The 17267-nt window shown below is 58.7% G+C and overlaps 1 protein-coding gene across 2 annotated transcripts in view; it reads left to right on the top strand.

Moving 5' to 3' along the window:
- Window positions 1–15051, top strand: part of ADGRB2 (adhesion G protein-coupled receptor B2) — a 28882-nt gene extending 13831 nt beyond the window's left edge. The window contains exons 5-30 of one of the 2 annotated variants that reach the window (XM_054571521.1): window positions 94–258; window positions 340–507; window positions 583–684; window positions 842–948; window positions 1764–1958; window positions 2136–2204; window positions 2283–2391; window positions 2729–3059; window positions 3429–3534; window positions 3715–3758; window positions 3988–4114; window positions 4562–4665; window positions 4765–4867; window positions 5607–5757; window positions 5935–6004; window positions 6407–6473; window positions 6617–6702; window positions 7003–7101; window positions 9065–9236; window positions 9553–9648; window positions 10005–10044; window positions 10675–11294; window positions 13641–13676; window positions 14020–14118; window positions 14216–14272; window positions 14661–15051. In XM_054571521.1, the coding sequence (XP_054427496.1) occupies window positions 94–258; window positions 340–507; window positions 583–684; window positions 842–948; window positions 1764–1958; window positions 2136–2204; window positions 2283–2391; window positions 2729–3059; window positions 3429–3534; window positions 3715–3758; window positions 3988–4114; window positions 4562–4665; window positions 4765–4867; window positions 5607–5757; window positions 5935–6004; window positions 6407–6473; window positions 6617–6702; window positions 7003–7101; window positions 9065–9236; window positions 9553–9648; window positions 10005–10044; window positions 10675–11294; window positions 13641–13676; window positions 14020–14118; window positions 14216–14272; window positions 14661–14846 (3509 nt within the window). In that variant the 3' untranslated portion in view covers window positions 14847–15051. The remainder of the gene's footprint in view (window positions 1–93; window positions 259–339; window positions 508–582; window positions 685–841; window positions 949–1763; window positions 1959–2135; window positions 2205–2282; window positions 2392–2728; window positions 3060–3428; window positions 3535–3714; window positions 3759–3987; window positions 4115–4561; window positions 4666–4764; window positions 4868–5606; window positions 5758–5934; window positions 6005–6406; window positions 6474–6616; window positions 6703–7002; window positions 7102–9064; window positions 9237–9552; window positions 9649–10004; window positions 10045–10674; window positions 11295–13640; window positions 13677–14019; window positions 14119–14215; window positions 14273–14660) is intronic. The other variant, XM_054571522.1, reaches the window with a different exon arrangement.
- Window positions 15052–17267: the final 2216 nt, after the last annotated feature.

Genomic DNA, 17267 nt, shown 5'->3' with positions numbered 1-17267 from the left:
GCAGGCTCTGCCATCTCCCTTCGAGTGCTCTGCCCCTGCCAGTTCCCACACTCCTTGTTCAACGGCCACCCCTGCTTGTGTCTTCTCGTGCAGTGGAAGGCCAGTGGCTAGAATGGGGTCCCTGGGGCCCGTGCTCCACCTCCTGTGCCAATGGGACCCAGCAACGCAGCCGGAAGTGCAGCGTGGCAGGTCCAGCCTGGGCCTCGTGCACGGGTGCCCTCACCGACACCCGCGAGTGCAGCAACCTTGAGTGCCCGGGTGAGTGCTTGCAGGGGCAGCAGGTGACCGTCCTGGCCCCGGGGGGCACCTGGGCTCACTCATGCCCGCCCTCTCCTGTAGCCACAGATGGCAAGTGGGGACCATGGAACTCCTGGAGCCTGTGCTCCAAGACGTGTGATACAGGTTGGCAGCGTCGCTTCCGCATGTGCCAGGCCTCGGGCACCCAGGGCTATCCCTGCGAGGGCACTGGAGAGGAGGTGAAGCCCTGCAGTGAGAAGAGGTGTCCAGGTACTGCTCACAGGACCCTGGGGGTTTGGGGGACAAGCACATGGGCCTGGCTGAGCCCCTTCATTGTACCCACAGCTTTCCATGAGATGTGCAGGGATGAGTATGTGATGTTGATGACGTGGAAGAAGGCAGCTGCTGGCGAGATCATCTACAACAAGTGTCCCCCCAATGCCTCAGGTGAGCGGCGGGTAGCTGTCTCCTCAGGCCACCACCCCTGTCATTCTTGCTGTCTCCTTCTGGGCTTCCAGCCTCTTTGATCCTCCATCCTGAGGTGTGGAATGAAGTGGGTGAAAGCTCATCCCCCACACCCAACCCTCTGTCCTGTCCCCTGCAGGGTCTGCCAGCCGCCGCTGTCTCCTCAGTGCCCAGGGCGTGGCATATTGGGGGCTTCCCAGCTTTGCCCGCTGCATCTCCCACGAGTACCGCTACCTATATCTGTCAGTGAGTGTGCCCTGCTGGGCTGGGGCAACACAAGATCTGCCCCAGACGCTGGTAGGGGGTGAAGGGAGCTTGATTCTCATTCAGGCCCATGTGTCTTGGCATATATGTGTGCCCACTTCTGCCTGGCTGTGCCTCTCCTTGTCTGTCAAACTCCTATTCATACCTCAAGGCCTAACTCTCAAGGGTATTTCCATATTTCTCGTGCCTACCTCTGTATTCCTACAGCCCCCTGAGCTTTTCAGTCATTAAGTGTGAGTGCTCTTCAAAATGTCTGTGTCCTGCCTGTCAGACTGGGAGCTCCCTGATGCCCAGAGACAAAATTGAATTTATTTTTGTGTCCCTTACGCCCAGATTAGGGCCTGTCTTGGGGTAAGAACGTTGTCAGTGAATGTGACCTGGGTGTACTTGTCTGCCTGTAATTGGTGTTAGCTGTGTATTTGCATTTGGAAGGTGTGTTTGAGAGAGAAAAGAGAGAGAGAATAGGAAGATGAATGAGTTACACTCCAGAGTGTGCATGACCCTTTTGGGATAGGGGAGTACCCGGTCCTTGTACCCTGCTTGTCATCTTTTATATGTACATCTGAGCACCTTATTTTTCTAGCTATTTCTATTTCAGGCTTTTAAAAATATCTTTAGAGATTCTCTCTATGGGTCTCTTTCTTGAACTCTGTCTCCCCATGAGTCCCTTTGAGCATCTCTGCCTCTTCCCCCTCTTTTCTCTCGATGCAAGCAGTGGGTGGACTAGAGTGGGATGGGCCAGGGGCTGGTCCCAGATCCTGACACTCTGATGACAGCAGCCCGCTTGTCAACTGCAGCTTCGGGAGCACCTGGCCAAGGGGCAGCGCATGCTGGCAGGAGAGGGCATGTCGCAAGTGGTGCGCAGCCTGCAGGAGCTGCTGGCCCGGCGCACCTACTACAGCGGGGACCTGCTCTTCTCTGTGGACATTCTGAGAAATGTTACTGACACTTTCAAGAGGGCCACCTATGTGCCCTCAGCTGATGATGTGCAGGTACCTCCCTGCCCTGCTGAGGGGAGGGAGGCCGGAGATCGCAGATGCTCCAGACCGAGTGGGAGGGGGGCATTTGGGTCCCCATCAGAGTCTTCTGGGGACAACAAGTGTGGCTGAGTTGGGGAAGCTCTCGTCTCTGGGGCTGAGACTTCCTGATAGTCACGGCTCTCTCCCCAGCGCTTCTTCCAGGTGGTGAGCTTCATGGTGGATGCAGAAAACAAGGACAAGTGGGACGATGCTCAGCAGGTGAGGGGCCAGGCTTCTAGGTTTCCTCCCCATGACGCACCTCCGTCTCAGACCTTTAACCACATCCTCTGTCCCCAGGTATCCCCTGGCTCTGTGCACCTGCTCCGGGTCGTGGAGGACTTCATTCACCTCGTGGGCGATGCTCTCAAGGCCTTTCAGAGCTCTTTGATTGTCACGGACAACTTGGGTACAGGAGGCTGGCAGGGAGGGGGAGCTGGATGTGGAACCCAGGCCCTGACTGGGGAGGGATGGTTTCTGAGGCTGTTCCTGTTTCTCTCTCTCTTGGGGCCCTGTCTTTTCCTATTTAACTCCTTATTTGTCTCTTTCTCTCCGTGTTTCCTCGCTTCTGTCTGTGTGTTGTGTTACTCTGTATACGTGTCCCCACACCTCTGGGCTGGTACCAACCTCGGTGTGTCTGCTGCCTTCCTGGTGTCTGTCCTCCGACATCTCTCTCTTCCCTTACGCACGTCCTCCGTGTGTCTGTCTGTCTTTGGTGTGGTCTGCCACCCCTGATCCCCTTGCAGTGATCAGCATTCAGCGAGAGCCAGTCTCCGCTGTTTCCAGCGACATCACATTCCCCATGCGGGGCCGCCGTGGCATGAAGGACTGGGTGCGGCACTCGGAGGACCGCCTCTTTCTGCCTAAGGAGGTGCTCAGCCTCTCCTCCCCAGGGAAGATGGCTGCCTCTGAGGCATCAGGCAGTCCTGGCAGGGGGAAGGGCCCAGGAACGGTGCCCCCTGGCCCGGGCTACTCCCATCAGCGCCTCCTCCCGGCAGACCCCGAGGATTCCTCCTCCTACTTTGTGATTGGTGCTGTGCTCTACCGCACCCTGGGCCTGATCCTACCACCCCCCAGGTGAGCCTCTGGGAAGGGTGGATGGGGCTTCGGAGGGTCCAGAGAGTTCCAGGTGAGAGAAGGACTGAGCCTGTGCTGGCTGCCAAGAGATTCAGCTGCATCCTCCTGCAGCTGCGGGGAACCCTCGCCTGGCTCTGGATACAGGTGCTTCTCAGAGATCTCCGTGAAGCTCCCAGAGACTTCGCCGTGGTCCAGGGGGTGTTGGACTGAGGTCTAGATCTCACCTGAAGTTTTGGGCCCCACTGAGCTCTGGGCCGCTCCCTGGACTTGACCCCGGGTAGCCCCTTGCCCCCATCCAACGTGACTTCAGGGTTCCTGACTGGGTCTGGGCACCTGCTGGCAGGAGCTGACCTCAGAACCTGTCCCCAGGCCCCCGCTGGCCGTCACATCCCGGGTGATGACAGTGACTGTGCGGCCCCCTACCCAGCCACCAGCTGAGCCCCTTATCACAGTGGAGCTCTCCTACATCATTAATGTGAGTGGGGGCCCTGGCAGGGGCCTTGGGAATACCCCAACACGGGCGACCAAAGGCCTGTCTGATGGGGAGGCGGTGTGCCCGATGGCAGGCTGACCCTGTGGTCTGTGTGGGTCGTGCTTGGTAGGATGGGCGGCGGGGTCCCCAGCCCACACTGCACTCATGTCTTCTGCTCTCCAGGGCACCACAGACCCCCACTGTGCCAGCTGGGACTACTCCAGAGCGTGAGTTGGGCAAGGGCTCTGTGTGGGGAAAAGTGCAGCCCTAGGACCTCTCCTCAGGGGGGGGGATCTGCCGGGAAGGCCAGGATGAAGGGCGAATCCTGCGGGTCCCAACTGCTGCCTCTCAGCCGTGGCCTTGCCCTGGATTCTCCTTTTCTTGGGCAGTGGCCGGTGCTGGGGGTGGGGCTGCGGAGCTGGGCTGGGCCTCACTCCACCTCTTCCCCCACCCAAGAGACGCCAGCTCAGGGGACTGGGACACCGAGAGCTGCCAGACCCTGGAGACCCAGGCAGCCCACACCCGCTGCCAGTGCCAGCACCCGTCCACCTTTGCCGTGCTGGCCCAGCCGCCCAGGGACCTGGTGAGTGGGACGGTGCCGTGGCTGGGCAGGGAGGAGGCGCCGGGGTGGCCAGCGGCCATCTCTGACAGTGTCAGCAGGAAGCTGGTGATCCCGCATGTGTGTCTGAGCAGCTGCACTTCTGGGATTGCACATGGAAATCTGTACCTTCGAGGTGGTGCTCACAGTGTTGATGTGCCTGGGGGCGGGGTGTGGCAGTGGGTATTTGTGCGTGTGTATACACATGTGCGTTTCTGGTTATGTGTGCAAGAGTGGGTGACCGAGCGCAAATGCACCTCCACGTGGTGTGCTCTGTGCACCTGTGAGGACAGTGGTGCATCCCCTTCTGTGTGTGGCTGTGGCAAAGGTGCAGGTGCCCGTCTCTACTAGACAGGAAGTAGGGAGGCCGAGGGCACCCCTGCACCCGCCCTCTCGCAGTGACCCATCTGAATGTCTGCTCATCTTCCCTAGACCCTTGAGATGGCAGGCTCCCCCTCGGTGCCCCTTGTGATTGGCTGTGCTGTGTCCTGCATGGCGCTGCTCACCCTGCTTGCCATCTATGCTGCCTTCTGGAGGTAGGTGGGACACTGCGAAGACGGGGCGGGAGTGACCAGTCATCCCAGGTTGGGCCCGGGCAGCCAGCTCCTCTGCCTCTGCCCACTCTGTCCTCTCAGGTTTATAAAATCTGAACGCTCCATCATCCTGCTCAACTTCTGCCTGTCCATCCTGGCATCTAACATCCTGATCCTCGTGGGCCAGTCGCGGGTGCTGAGCAAGGCAGGTGCAGGCTCACGGGGGTGTCAGGGAGTGAGAGTGGGGTGAAGGGGGCGAAGGTGGAGAATGTTTGCAGGTGGCGGTGTTTGTGTTTGTGTGCATGTACCTACGTGACGGATGTTTGTATACAATCCAGACGTGTGTTGGGTGAGGGTGCGGGTGATAGTGTGTGAGCATACGTGAAGGCGTCAGAGAGGAGGGGTGTGTGTACTCAAGTGATAAGTGTCTATGTACATCTGTGAATATGTACATCTGTGAACGTCTACGTGAGCCGAGCGCCTTCATGCACGTGTGTGGGCGGGTGGCATTTGTGGAGCCTGGGCCTTCTCATGTCTGTGGACATGTAGGGGCCCCAGCAAGGCCTCTTGTGCCCTCTGCCTGTGGATGACCTGTGCTGGCCGTTCCTTATGCCCCCTCAGCCTTCTCTGCACAGTGCCAGCACTGTGAGTGCCAGGTGTGGAGCCCACCCGGCCGTGACATGGCAGGTGCTCCTGTCTGTCCCCCTCCCTGCCAACCTTGTCTGTGTGTGGGCAGCCTGCCCGCCAGCCTCTCGGATGCTGAATGCTGTGTGCATGTCACCAGGCCTGTGTCGTGCTGTGTGTGGGTGCAGGAAGACGGGGGTGCCTGGTAGGGCTCTGTGGGGGGCGGAGCTTGGGTGGGTGGCCATGGCAGCACCCAGCAGCGGGTGTGGGAAGCCTGGCGGCTGCTCAGGGCCACTCCCTCCTTTTTCCTCTCCTTGCAGGGTGTATGCACCATGACAGCAGCCTTCCTGCACTTCTTTTTCCTTTCCTCCTTTTGCTGGGTGCTCACTGAGGCTTGGCAGTCCTACCTGGCTGTCATTGGACGGATGCGCACCCGCCTCGTTCGCAAGCGCTTCCTCTGCCTGGGCTGGGGTGAGCAGGGCCCATGTTGGACTCTGCCAGTGGGCTTTGGGGGCAGGGGCGGCCAGCCAGGTTCAGGTTCGGCCCTGGCCCCGCTTCGTGGGCACTGGGGTCACCTGGGCTGGGGTCTGGGAGCATGAGAGGACCCTGAGAACTGGCCATCTCATTCTGGCTCCCCCACTTCCCCAGGTCTGCCTGCCCTGGTGGTGGCCGTGTCTGTTGGCTTTACCCGCACCAAAGGATACGGTACCTCCAGCTAGTACGTGGCCTCCTGTGGGGTTACTGAACCTGTTAGGGCCTCAGGCTGGGCCTGAGGGCTTTACAGTCTGCACCTCTGGCCCACGCCTGCTGTGAGATTTCGGGCAAATCCTTCCCCATGTCAGAGCCTCAGTTTCCCTGAATGTAAAAGGATGTTTTGGGATTGGATAATCTCTGAGGACCATTTATCTCAGAGATCAGCCTTGTTTGGGCCTGATGGTCTTCACTTTTGTTAGAGGGGAAACTGAGGCTCAGCAACAGCCAGTGGCTCCCTCTCACCCTGTCTGGCACTCGGCGTCTTGCTGACGTGGGCCTGGCAGCCCGGGGGGCTCTGAGGGATGGTGTGTGAGGGTGGGGAGGAGCCTGCTTGGGTGTCTGACGCTCCCTCTCCCCCACCCCCCAGCTGTTGGCTCTCTCTTGAGGGTGGCCTGCTCTATGCCTTTGTGGGCCCTGCAGCCGTCATTGTCCTGGTACGTGTCTCTTCAGTGTCCTGGGAGGGGTGTGGCCCAGGGGGTCTACTCCTCCCTGCATTCCAGCTCCCACCCAGGGCTTTCCCTGCCAGGAGGGCACCTAGTGATCCTGTCTCCCTCACCCCACTCCACTGGGCCCCCAGGTGAATATGCTCATCGGAATCATCGTCTTCAACAAGCTCATGGCTCGAGATGGCATCTCAGACAAGTCCAAGAAACAGAGGGCCGGGTAAGGGTGGGGGGTCTCTGTGACGTGGCCTTGTGGGACATGGTACAGGGAGGGAGGGCTGTGGTCCCTCCTGGAGTCAGGGCTCGACGATGTGACTGACGGGCTCCCTAACCTTGGTGCCTCAAGGGTGCAGGCAAGGTGGGCACTCGGAGTGCTCAGCCGCAGCCCCTCGCCCACCCTAACCCACCTCTCTCTCTCTCACCTGCCCTCCCCCTCCCACCCTGCTCGGGGCTCATGCTGCCCCTCTCCTCCTGCTTCCCATGTGTTTCCCCCTTCTCCCGTGTCTGTGCCGCCCCCGAGGTCGGAGCGGTGCCCCTGGGCCAGGCTGCTCCTCCCCTGCTCAGCGTGTGGAGCGGTCCCCAGCCCCCTGCTCAGCTCAGCCTCGGCCAGGAACGCCATGTTAGTTGTGCCCCCTGGGGGGTGGGCGGTGGGCGGGGGACAAAAGAATGGGGGGCAGTGCCCTTGGTGGGGGGAGGAGGGATATCAGCCCAGTGCCCTGGAAAGCTTGTCCTGCCAAGGGCTTGGTGTCAAGGTGACAGAGGGCATCGGGAGTGAATGTCTGTGCTTCCTGGAAAATGCTGGGTTCCTGTGCCCACCCCTTCATTCCAGCCCCTGCCTTCACTGCCAGCTTAGCTAAAGACCCCTCCTTACACCTGAACCTACAGAAGCTCATAGAATCTCAGGTCCTTAGAATGTTTGAGCCCATAGAACCTCAGAATTAAAATGATGGAATCTTAGAATAAGAAAGTTAGAAGCCGAGAATGTTAGAATGTGAATTGTAGGATCTTATCATCTGTCATGGAATCTGTAAGAATTTTAGAGGCATTGAATCTCAATCAGTAGGGAGGCAGAGAATCTTGGAGGTAGAGAATTATGCCATTGAGACACCCCTGTCCCTGGTGGCTGAGAATTTTTACATTTCAGCCATGCACAAACCCACCAGGGCCTCCCTGACCAGAGGAGTCCAGCTTTATCTGCGCCACTCTCGGGTCAGGCTCCACATCGCCTCTGGAGGCGGCTGGCACCGTCCCTGGGAAGCTCTGTGGAGTAGAAAGCTCACTGTCACTTGGGCTGCCAGCTGCCTCTCTGACCCAGTCTGTCAGAACTAGCAGTTAAAAGCTTGGGCTTTGGAGGCAGCCAAACCGGATTTGCATCCCAGCTTGGCCTCTCTCTGCCCAGCTGGGCGCACTCCAGTTTCTTCATCTGTAAATTGGGATAATAATCCCCACCATGCCTGTTTATTGAAGTTGTTTTGATCACAATGTGAACCGATGTATGTAAAGTGTTCAGTGTAGGGCCTGGCTGCGAATTAGTGGTTAATCAATGGCAGCTCTTATGACTGTGATTAGGCCCTCTTTCAGTCTTGGCTTTGCCCCCAGGGGCTGTGGAGACCACTGTGCCTGCCCCCGCCAGGCAGAGCACCCCCCTCCCCCACTCTTCGTAGGACAGGTCCTGACCCTCTGCCCATCTCTCTGCCTTGTCGGGAGCTGTGCCCACCCCTGCCTGACTCTCCCACCTGAGGTGTTCATGAGGCAGAGTGGGCTGGGGGTGGCACCGGGCCCAGTAGAGTAAGACTGCCTTCCGGTGCCCACGTGGGCTGTAGCCAGTGATGGCAGGTTGGCACTGGCGCCTGGAGGCAGGGCCTGCTTACCGGTTTCCTCTGCCCTCCCCTGCCCAGAGGGCGGGGTGTGTGTGGGTTTGGCCCTGATCCCAGCTTGTACCCCCAGCCCCAACCGTGATCTTCTTGCCCAGGGCTCGGAGCAGCCCCTGGGAGCCGGGCGCCCGCCTTGGGGAACTGAAGGGGACGAGCCTGCTGCGCCGGCCCTGGCCCCGTCTTTTCCCCAAAGACTTGTGCTCTCTGACGTCCTCTGTGGGCTCTGTCTGTTTTAGTCTTTCTGTCCGTGTGTCTCTGTCTGGCTCGCTCTCTCACTGTGTCATCTCTTTTTGTCCCGCTTCTCCTCTTCTCCCAGAATGTCTGGAGATGTGGCCCCGGCCTGTGATTTTGTGCAAATTGGAGCTGAAAGTCGCAACATCTGGCTGTGTTTCCTTTCTCCTCCTCCCTCCCACTTCTGTTCTACCTTCTCCATCTATGTCCCCTGAAGGATGTGGCTCAATCCCACTGGGTCCGTGTGTCTGTCCCTCCCACCTCTCTGGCCCCTGCTCTGGCTCCATAGTTCGCTTTCTGTCTCTGTTCTCTGTTTCTCTGACTCTGGGTCCTCAGCCCGTCTCTGCTGAGGTCTGGGAGCTTGGGGCCCTGCCAGTCTTGGGCTGATCAAGGGCCCCCGGCTCAGCTCAGGCCCTGGGCTTAGCCCACCCTGCCTCCCAGGGGGTCACCCTGATGAGCCCTCTGCTGTGTCTTCAGGGCCTCACTCTGGAGCTCCTGCGTGGTGCTGCCCCTGCTAGCACTCACCTGGATGTCCGCCGTCCTGGCCATGACAGACCGCCGCTCCGTCCTCTTCCAGGCCCTCTTCGCTGTCTTCAACTCTGCGCAAGGCTTTGTCATCACAGCTGTGCACTGCTTCCTGCGCCGAGAGGTGGGGCTGGGCCCTCCTCCTGTCCTTTTGCACCCACCTGCCCCACCAGGCCAGCACTCTCACTGCTCCCCTCTGTGCAGACGAGGGCAGGGGGAGCTGAGGCCCTGGTCAGGCCCCCAGCGGGGCAGCCCTGGGTGTGGAAGCCGTGAGCCCGGCCTCCTGGCCTGCTGGAGCTCCTGCTCCCCTCAGCCGTCCCCTAGGCCCGGTGTGCTGCTGTCTTTCCAAACCCGCCTGGGTGCCTGGGGTGGGAGGCTCAGCCAGCTGTAGCCAGAGGCCCTGTGGTGGCCTCAGGCCAGCAGGCGCCCACTGCCCCCAGGTCCAGGATGTGGTGAAGTGCCAGATGGGCGTGTGCCGGGCCGATGAGAGCGAGGACTCCCCTGACTCGTGTAAGAATGGGCAGTTGCAGATCCTGGTGAGTGAGGAGGCCTGGGCAGGACACGGGTGGGTTCTGAGCATGCCCCTACCCCCCATTCCCCTGCCCCTGGCCCCTCACTTTCCACACCCGTGGCAAGGAGGGGACAGAGATCAGGCTTGATTCAGGCTCAGCCACTGGCCGCTGGGTGGCTTTGAGCAAGTCTTTCCCTCATTCAATTTTCCCACTTGCCAAGTGGGGCTGGGAATAGACATGCCTGGGGCCCCCGTGGGCTCTGTTGGGCAGTGTGCTGTGGGTAGCACCTCTGGGAGGGTAGGGAGGGGACTGAGCTCCCCCTCCACCTTGATACATTGATCCTCTCTCTGCCTGCCTGCTCTGTCCCTCTCTGCCTATAGTCAGACTTTGAAAAGGATGTGGATCTGGCTTGTCAGACAGGTGAGTCTGCTAGCACGGAGCTGAGAATGTTCCCCAGGGAAGGGCAAGAAGGGAGGTCCCGCAGCCCCACTGTGGGGGGCTCTGATTGGGGTCTGACTGTGGAGTTGAGCTTGAGTCAGACAGCCCTTAGTGGACTGAAGGCTATGAACACGCTTACTGTGTGACTTTGGGTGAACAGCCTATCTTTCTGAGCCTTAAATGAATTAAAGGACATCAAGTGCCTAGCAGGGTGCTTGGAACATAGTGGCTGTTACAGTATTATATCATTTCCCTGATTGTTACCAGAATCTCTTGCCAGTTCTGTCTCCTGGGAAGCTCCCCGGGGAGGGGGAGGGGCAAGGCCCTTTTCATGGCCTCAGGGCTGTGGGGTCAGACGTCAGGACTTGGAGCAAGAGCTGACCTGAAGGAGTTGGGCCTTTGTTCCTTGCCCTGCCTTGCTTTGGGTCTCTGGGCCAGTTGTCTTCTTAACCCCTCTGGTGTGGGAGAGAGTACCAATCACCCAGCTGTCTTTCCAGGACTCAGTTTCCTTCCCTGTCTGAGCTTAGAGGGTTGGTACCTGCCCAGCCTGGGCAAGGGCATCTGGGGGTTCCTGCTCCCCAGAACTTACCTCCCTCCCACTCCTGTCCCCAGTTCTGTTCAAGGAGGTCAACACTTGCAACCCATCCACCATCACAGGCACGCTGTCCCGCCTGTCCCTGGATGAGGATGAGGAGCCCAAGTCCTGCCTTGTGGGTCCTGAGGGCGGCCTCAGCTTCTCACCGCTGCCTGGGAATATCCTGATGCCCATGGCAGCCTCGCCAGGGCTGGGGGAGCCGCCGCCCCCCCAGGAGGCCAACCCCGTGTACATGTGCGGGGAGGGCAGCCTGCGGCAGCTGGACCTCACATGGCTACGGCCAGCTGAGCCAGGCTCCGAGGGGGACTACATGGTGCTGCCCCGAAGGACTCTGAGCCTGCAGCCTGGCGGCGGGGGTGGAGGTGGTGAGGATCCCCCCAGGACCCGGCCTGAGGGCACTCCCCGACGGGCTGCCAAGGCACTGGCCCACACCGAAGGCTACCCTAGCTTCCTGTCTGTGGACCATTCGGGCCTGGGGCTGGGCCCTGCCTATGGGTCTCTGCAGAACCCCTACGGGATGACCTTCCAACCGCCACCACCAACACCCAGCGCCCGCCAAGTGCCCGAGCCGGGGGAGCGCAGCCGGACCATGCCCCGCACTGTGCCCGGCTCCACCATGAAGCTGGGCTCCCTGGAGGTGAGGGGCTGTAGAACACGAAGTGGGCGTGGGAGGCCTGCCCCCATAGGCCTGAGCTGAGACTGGGTCTAATTAAGTCCCAAGCAGCAGCCACGAAGGGGCAGCCAGCAACCACCCCAGAGCAGCATCTTTGTGGCAAGTTGCTGGGAGTGTACACGCTGTGCGTCACGCCTTCTGTTAGTGCCGGCGGCAAATCCAGGGAAATCCTGGCTCCTCTGAACTCCTCAAGGGGGCTCACACTTCATGCGCTGAGGGTGCCCTACTTGACGCATTCACATTGCTTTAGTCCCTACTTTTGGGTGAATGGTTAGGATGGATCTTGCTTTAAGGGCCCAGTGGCTCCGGTCAGGTGCCGAGAGCCTGGGTCTCCTGGTCATACAGACCTGAGTTGCCATCAGGATGCCGCTGATCAGATTTTGCTGATCTTGAGCAGAATCTCTCTCTGAGCGTCAGTTCATCTCTTTCAGCCTTCATGTCTTTGAGCCTCAGTTTCTTCATTTGTAAAAGATAACAGAGCAGCTTCTTTGTAGAGTTGTTGCGAGGACTAATTGAGTGATATAAAACATTAATCTCTGAAAGTGCCAGGTAATTGGGAACTGCTGCTGTTATCATCCCTGAAATCAGCCTCAACACTGCTCACAGCCCTGTGGTAATTGACGCTCCTCTTTCTGAGAAAATGTAAGCCCCTTTCTCTGCCCCACTTTCCTTCTGGTCTCCTCAGATCTGCTCCCTGTCCAGAATCACTGGGAACAGGCAGGTGGTAATGACCCACTATAGAACTCTGGAACATTCTAGAACTCTAGTTGGAGGGATGCGGAGGATGTGGATAAGGAAGGGGGCAAGAGTCATAGCTCAGACCCTGTTGGCTGCTCATGTTCAGCCTCAGAATCCTGCTCCCCATCCTCCGCACGAAGGAAATGAAGTTAGCATCTAGGAAGTTTGCAATTTTGGATTTTTTTTCCCCCAAAATGTTTCTTGAACATTTGGTGCCCGCTCCTGTTGCAGATGGCAAAAACAGGAAGGCGTAACAAAGACAAAAGTTGACACCAGCACTGGGAAGGGGGGGTGCACTCAGCATCATGGTTTCGGTCTGTGGACACCTGCCTGTGCTTGAACCCCAGCAGCATTGGGCTCCTTGTGTGGGAGGAGGCAAGGAATGTGGCACCATCTTGAGGGGTCAAGGGTGACATCCAGAATTCTGGTGTGGAAAACTGCAGTGGGGTGGAGGTGGTGGAGTGGGTTTGTGTCGGGGGGGGGGGGATTCTGAGTTTATTCACTGGGCACTGCTTTGGGCACAGGGACAGGGAGAGGTGTGCTGCCTCCAGAAATAGAGGTGTGGCTGCGGACAGGGAGGACATGCGGGCATGGTGGACGGCAGGAGAAGGCCTGGGTGGAGCTTGCAGAGCCTGGTGTTGGGGAAGCCGGGGGGGCTGGTGGAGAAAGAGCGGGCAGGGAGGTGGGAGGGGGGCAGGAGGGTGATGTCATGAAGGCCAGTGGTGGCGAGTGTGCCTGTCGCGCCTGGCACTTGGGAGATCTAGATGGTGGTTTTAGCGTCGTCCTTGAGGGCCTTGGGGCAAGTCCCTTCTCCTTCCTGGACCTCGTTTCCCCAATGTAACCTGAGAACGTTGGCCTTGGTTTCATGCCAACATTCTAAGACTCTAAGGCCTCCTCCTTGAGTGGCACTGGACACTGAGCAGGTTGTTAGGGCCTTGGAGGAGGTGACGTTAGGCAAGTGAGGCCCAGAAAGGCCAGTGAGGGGGTGGGGAGGCCAGAGAGGCAGGGCCTGGCTTTTCAGGAAAAGGGGCAAGACAGGGTCAAAGGAAGGACTAAAAACCTGAGTCCTTGTGTTTGCAGGACAAGTCGGGGTGGGGGACTGTAGGGACAGGGAGGCCCGTGGCTGGTAGTAAGAAGGAGGCAAGACGGGGCACAGGGGTGCAATCCAGGGCACAGAGGCATGAACATCTGCTCTCTGATCCCGATTGGGAATCCATGTCCCTGCCATGTCGTAAGTCTGCACTGGGACGTTTGGACCTTGTGCAGTTGCGTGTCTGCGCGGGTGCCAGAGTGCGTGCCTCCTGTGAGCGTCTGCCTGCGTGTGTGTGTGGTGTGGGGGTGGCAGTGAGTGTGGGCCTGGGCCCTGAGCTGCAGTCCGTGGCGCGGTGGCATCGTGGCTCCTCATCCTCCAGCCCCTCTTTGCACAACCCAGGGGCTGCCTTTTAAGGATTCTCAACTCCTGGGCCTGGGAAGGGGGCAGACCCTGGGGTACCAGGTTTCCGGGCTCTAAAGTCCCTGCATGTGGTAAAAGAAACTCTTCTCCTTCACTGCCTCCTTGCTGCTCCTTCCCAGAGAAAGAAGTTACGGTATTCAGACCTGGACTTTGAGGTAAGTGTGTGTGGGGGGGCGGGGGCGGGGTGTGTGTGGGGGGTGTGTGTGTGTGTGTGTTGGGGGGGTGCGGATTGTCCCTGGAGGGTCCACTCCTGACGTTAGACCAAGCCCCACTGCAGAGCCTGATCCCACGAGCTTGTGGTGTTTCTGTGGGACCTTCCCAACATCCCCTCCTTGTCCGATCCCTTAACTCTGGGGTGAAGAGTGCCAGGCCTTGTCCTAGAGGGGCCAGCGACAGGCAGGGATGTGGGGACCCAGGACGCTGAGAGCCCCATGTTGGGGGCTGGCTCACGGCACTGCCCCTTGGAGAGCACCTCCTCTGACGCCCTGTGGCTCCCAGAAGGTGATGCACACCCGGAAACGGCATTCAGAACTCTACCACGAGCTTAACCAGAAGTTCCACACTTTTGACCGCTACCGCAGCCAGTCCACAGCCAAGGTGAGGGTCCCTCCGGTGGCCACTGTGCCTGAAGCTCAGGGCCCAGCCTGGCGCAGTGGCCCCTGGGTCAGATCCTGACCCATGGCCCCCATTACAGAGGGAGAAGCGGTGGAGTGTGTCCTCGGGTGGGGCGACTGAACGGAACCTGTCCAGCGTAAGTCCCCCTGGGCGGGGTGGGGGAGAGGGGACTTTGAGGGACTCATTCCCTCCCTGTCCACCTCCCCTTCCTTGGCAAACAGCCTGCCTCACCGAGGGCCTACCCATGGCACAAGCAGCGGCCCTGGGGCTGTGTGGGGAGGGGGAGCATTGATGCGGGGTCCCCCAGGGTCTTGAGGAGGGTGGGCAGGCTCAGGAGACATGGTCCTAGGGGGCAGGACCCCAACTCCAGAGCCAGGCAGATCTGGACTTGAACCTGGCTTTGACACCTGATTGCTTGGTAGCTTGGGGCATCCCTGGCTCGCTCTGGGCTCCCTCAGTTCTTTCGTACAGTGGGCGAGAAGGCGGTGTCCCACCTCCAGGGACCCTTCCTGCTCCCTCCACAGGAGAAGCCCAGCCCAGGGGAGCGTCCTAGCTTGTCCCAACAGCGGCGACATCAGAGTTGGAGCACCTTCAAGTCTATGACACTGGGCTCACTGCCCCCCAAGCCCCGAGAACGGCTGGCCCTGCACCGGGCAACAGCCTGGGAGCCCACAGAACCACCGGATGGTGACTTCCAGACAGAGGTGTGAGTGCCACGCTGGACTGCCCACTGCGTATAAATATATATATCTCTCTATTTTCACACTCCACTTTGGAACTACCCAGGAGCCAGCGCCCCCTCCCCTCTCCCGAGGGCTGGGCAGGGAGGCGCAGTGGACTCAGCTGGGCCGGAGGAGCAGGACACAGCGTGGCCTGGGGGGCCAGGGACCTTTCCTGTTTCTGAGAGGCCCCTCAGCCACTGGAGCCCCGTCTTTGCCCCAGCCTTTCTGTCCCTGTCCTGGGCTGGGGAGGGGGGAGGGGAACTTTGTTGGGAATAAACTTCACTCTGTGGATTTTGCTGCTGAGCTGTTTGCTTCTCCCAGGTGAAGGTCCGACCCTGGGGCCCCAACTTTGTTCATCTCCTTGGTTCCCCTCACTTGGTCTCATTAAATTGTGTTATGGGGTCAGACCAGCCCTGACTGGGAGGGGGCACCTGGGCTCTGACTCCATCTTTGCCCTTGAATCCCTGGGTGACCTTGGACAAACCTCTTTCCCTGAGGGGCCTAGAGTAAACGGACTGGGAATGTGGGCGGGGCCCCATGCAGCCGGCCTTCCCAGTGGCTGGATGATCCTGGCTGCCTTTCACTAGGTGGGTGTGGCGGGCCTTGGCTGATGGGGCCCAGGGTCGCAGTGCCACCAGATGTTCAATCCCTTCTAGCTGCTTTCCGTCAGCTCCATTCTTGTAGGCAAGCTTCCTCACTCCCCTCAGCCCACCAGGCTTCCATCTCCCAGGTCTCATCACTCAACTTTGCCCCCAGAAACTTTCTCTTGAATTCCAATTAGAAAACCCCCAAGGAAGGGCACTGTGATTGGCAGCCCCCTTGGGAACCTCAGGGGAGGAGAGGTTGTAGGTTCCCAGAAGGATGATAGACACACAGAGCCCCTGTCTCTGACCTTCTGAGAACAGACCCTACCCCACATCCCTGACTAGGCCTTTACCTGAGCCACCACCAAGAGCCTTCTGGGTAGCTGTGTTATTGTCCCCTTCCCAACCTGGGAAGGCCACATTGGCTTCCCTGGGCTCCACTGGCCACAGTTAGGATCTCTCTGAGGTTGAGCTGCAAAGCTTATTCCCGTCTCCTCTGGTAGTTTCTTGCTCTGTATCTGGTTTGAGAAGGAAGTTTGGCATGTACTGTGTTGATTCTGCTCAAATGGCAACCACAGCCGCAGCAGAAGCTCCCCAACGTGGTCAGGGGCAGAGCTTTCCTGTATTGAGGGCTGCGCTCCTCTCTGTCCCTGGGCCCCCATTCCCCCAGGCACTGACTTGCCATGTCACCTTGCGCAGGTCACTGGATCCTGTCTGACTCCAGTTTCCTTATCTATATGCCAGATAGCCCTTCCATTTGGGTAACATCTAACAACTTGTCATTTCTTTCCTGGCCTTTAGCTTCTCACCTCATTGTCCTTATTCTTTCTGTCTCCAGTACCTAGTCCTTTGTCCACCTAGCCCAGGTGTGATCTTTCCAAAATGCAGATCTGGCCAGGCTGCGGTCGTGCTCAGACACCTTTCGAGGATGCTAGAATTAGCCTAGAATGCAAGGCCCTCCCTTGCCCACCTCTCCTGGTCCATCTCTCACCTTCACACCTGTGCACACGCCACTTCTGCCTGAACTACCTCCCACTTACACTGGCGAAGTCCCTTTCATCCTTCCAGGTTCAGTTCAAGTGGCCCCTCTGTGCAGACGTCCCGAACTGCCTTCCCCAGCAGCCAGCACTGGCCGGGCCCCCACAGCCTGGCACGCACTGTCACTATCGCACTGCTCACGCGAACTTGCTGTCATCTATGTCAGCCTGGTTTTGGTTGGTGCACTCAGCCGAGGGCTCCTCAGGAAGCAGGCATCAGCCAACCTTCACTGAGTGAACAGATGGAACGTGCAAATCTCCCCAGATACTAGTTTCTTCATCTGCAAGATGGGGGTAATGATAACTCTTACCCAGCCTTCCTTACTGGGTATCTGGAGCGTGATGTGAGCCTCTTCATGGGGAGCATTTTACAGATGATATCTGCCCCTCCCCAGTCATTCCCTCCTGGCACTGGGTGCTATCCTAGGACCCCAAGTGGGAAGCCAGTCCTAGGTGCTGTCCAGGGTGCTGAAAAAAGACCCGCTGCCCTCCCAAGAGATAAGAAAGCCTGAGAGGCTCACTCAAGCTCCCCTGCAGCCTTTTCTTGCCTTCCAGACTGTGGCGGGGTCATGGGTGAGCAAACAGCCAACCTTCATAAAACCAGACCCCAGGGAAAAGCCAATAAAAAAAATAATGCAAACTGCATCTAACATTTTCTAGTAGTCATTTTTGAAAAGCTTACAAAACGTGGAATTCATTTTAATAATATGGTTAATGCAATATATCAAAAAAAGCCATCATTTCAGCACATAGCCAAATCACCAGTGAGATACTCCACATTCTTTTTT

Source organism: Pteronotus mesoamericanus, unplaced genomic scaffold, assembly GCF_021234165.1.
Source record: "Pteronotus mesoamericanus isolate MK-2021 breed Mesoamerican mustached bat unplaced genomic scaffold, CSHL_Meso_final contig_221, whole genome shotgun sequence".
Lineage (NCBI taxonomy): Eukaryota > Metazoa > Chordata > Mammalia > Chiroptera > Mormoopidae > Pteronotus > Pteronotus mesoamericanus.
Note: the sequence above shows the minus strand (reverse complement) of the source record. Positions and strands in the feature narration are given on the sequence as shown.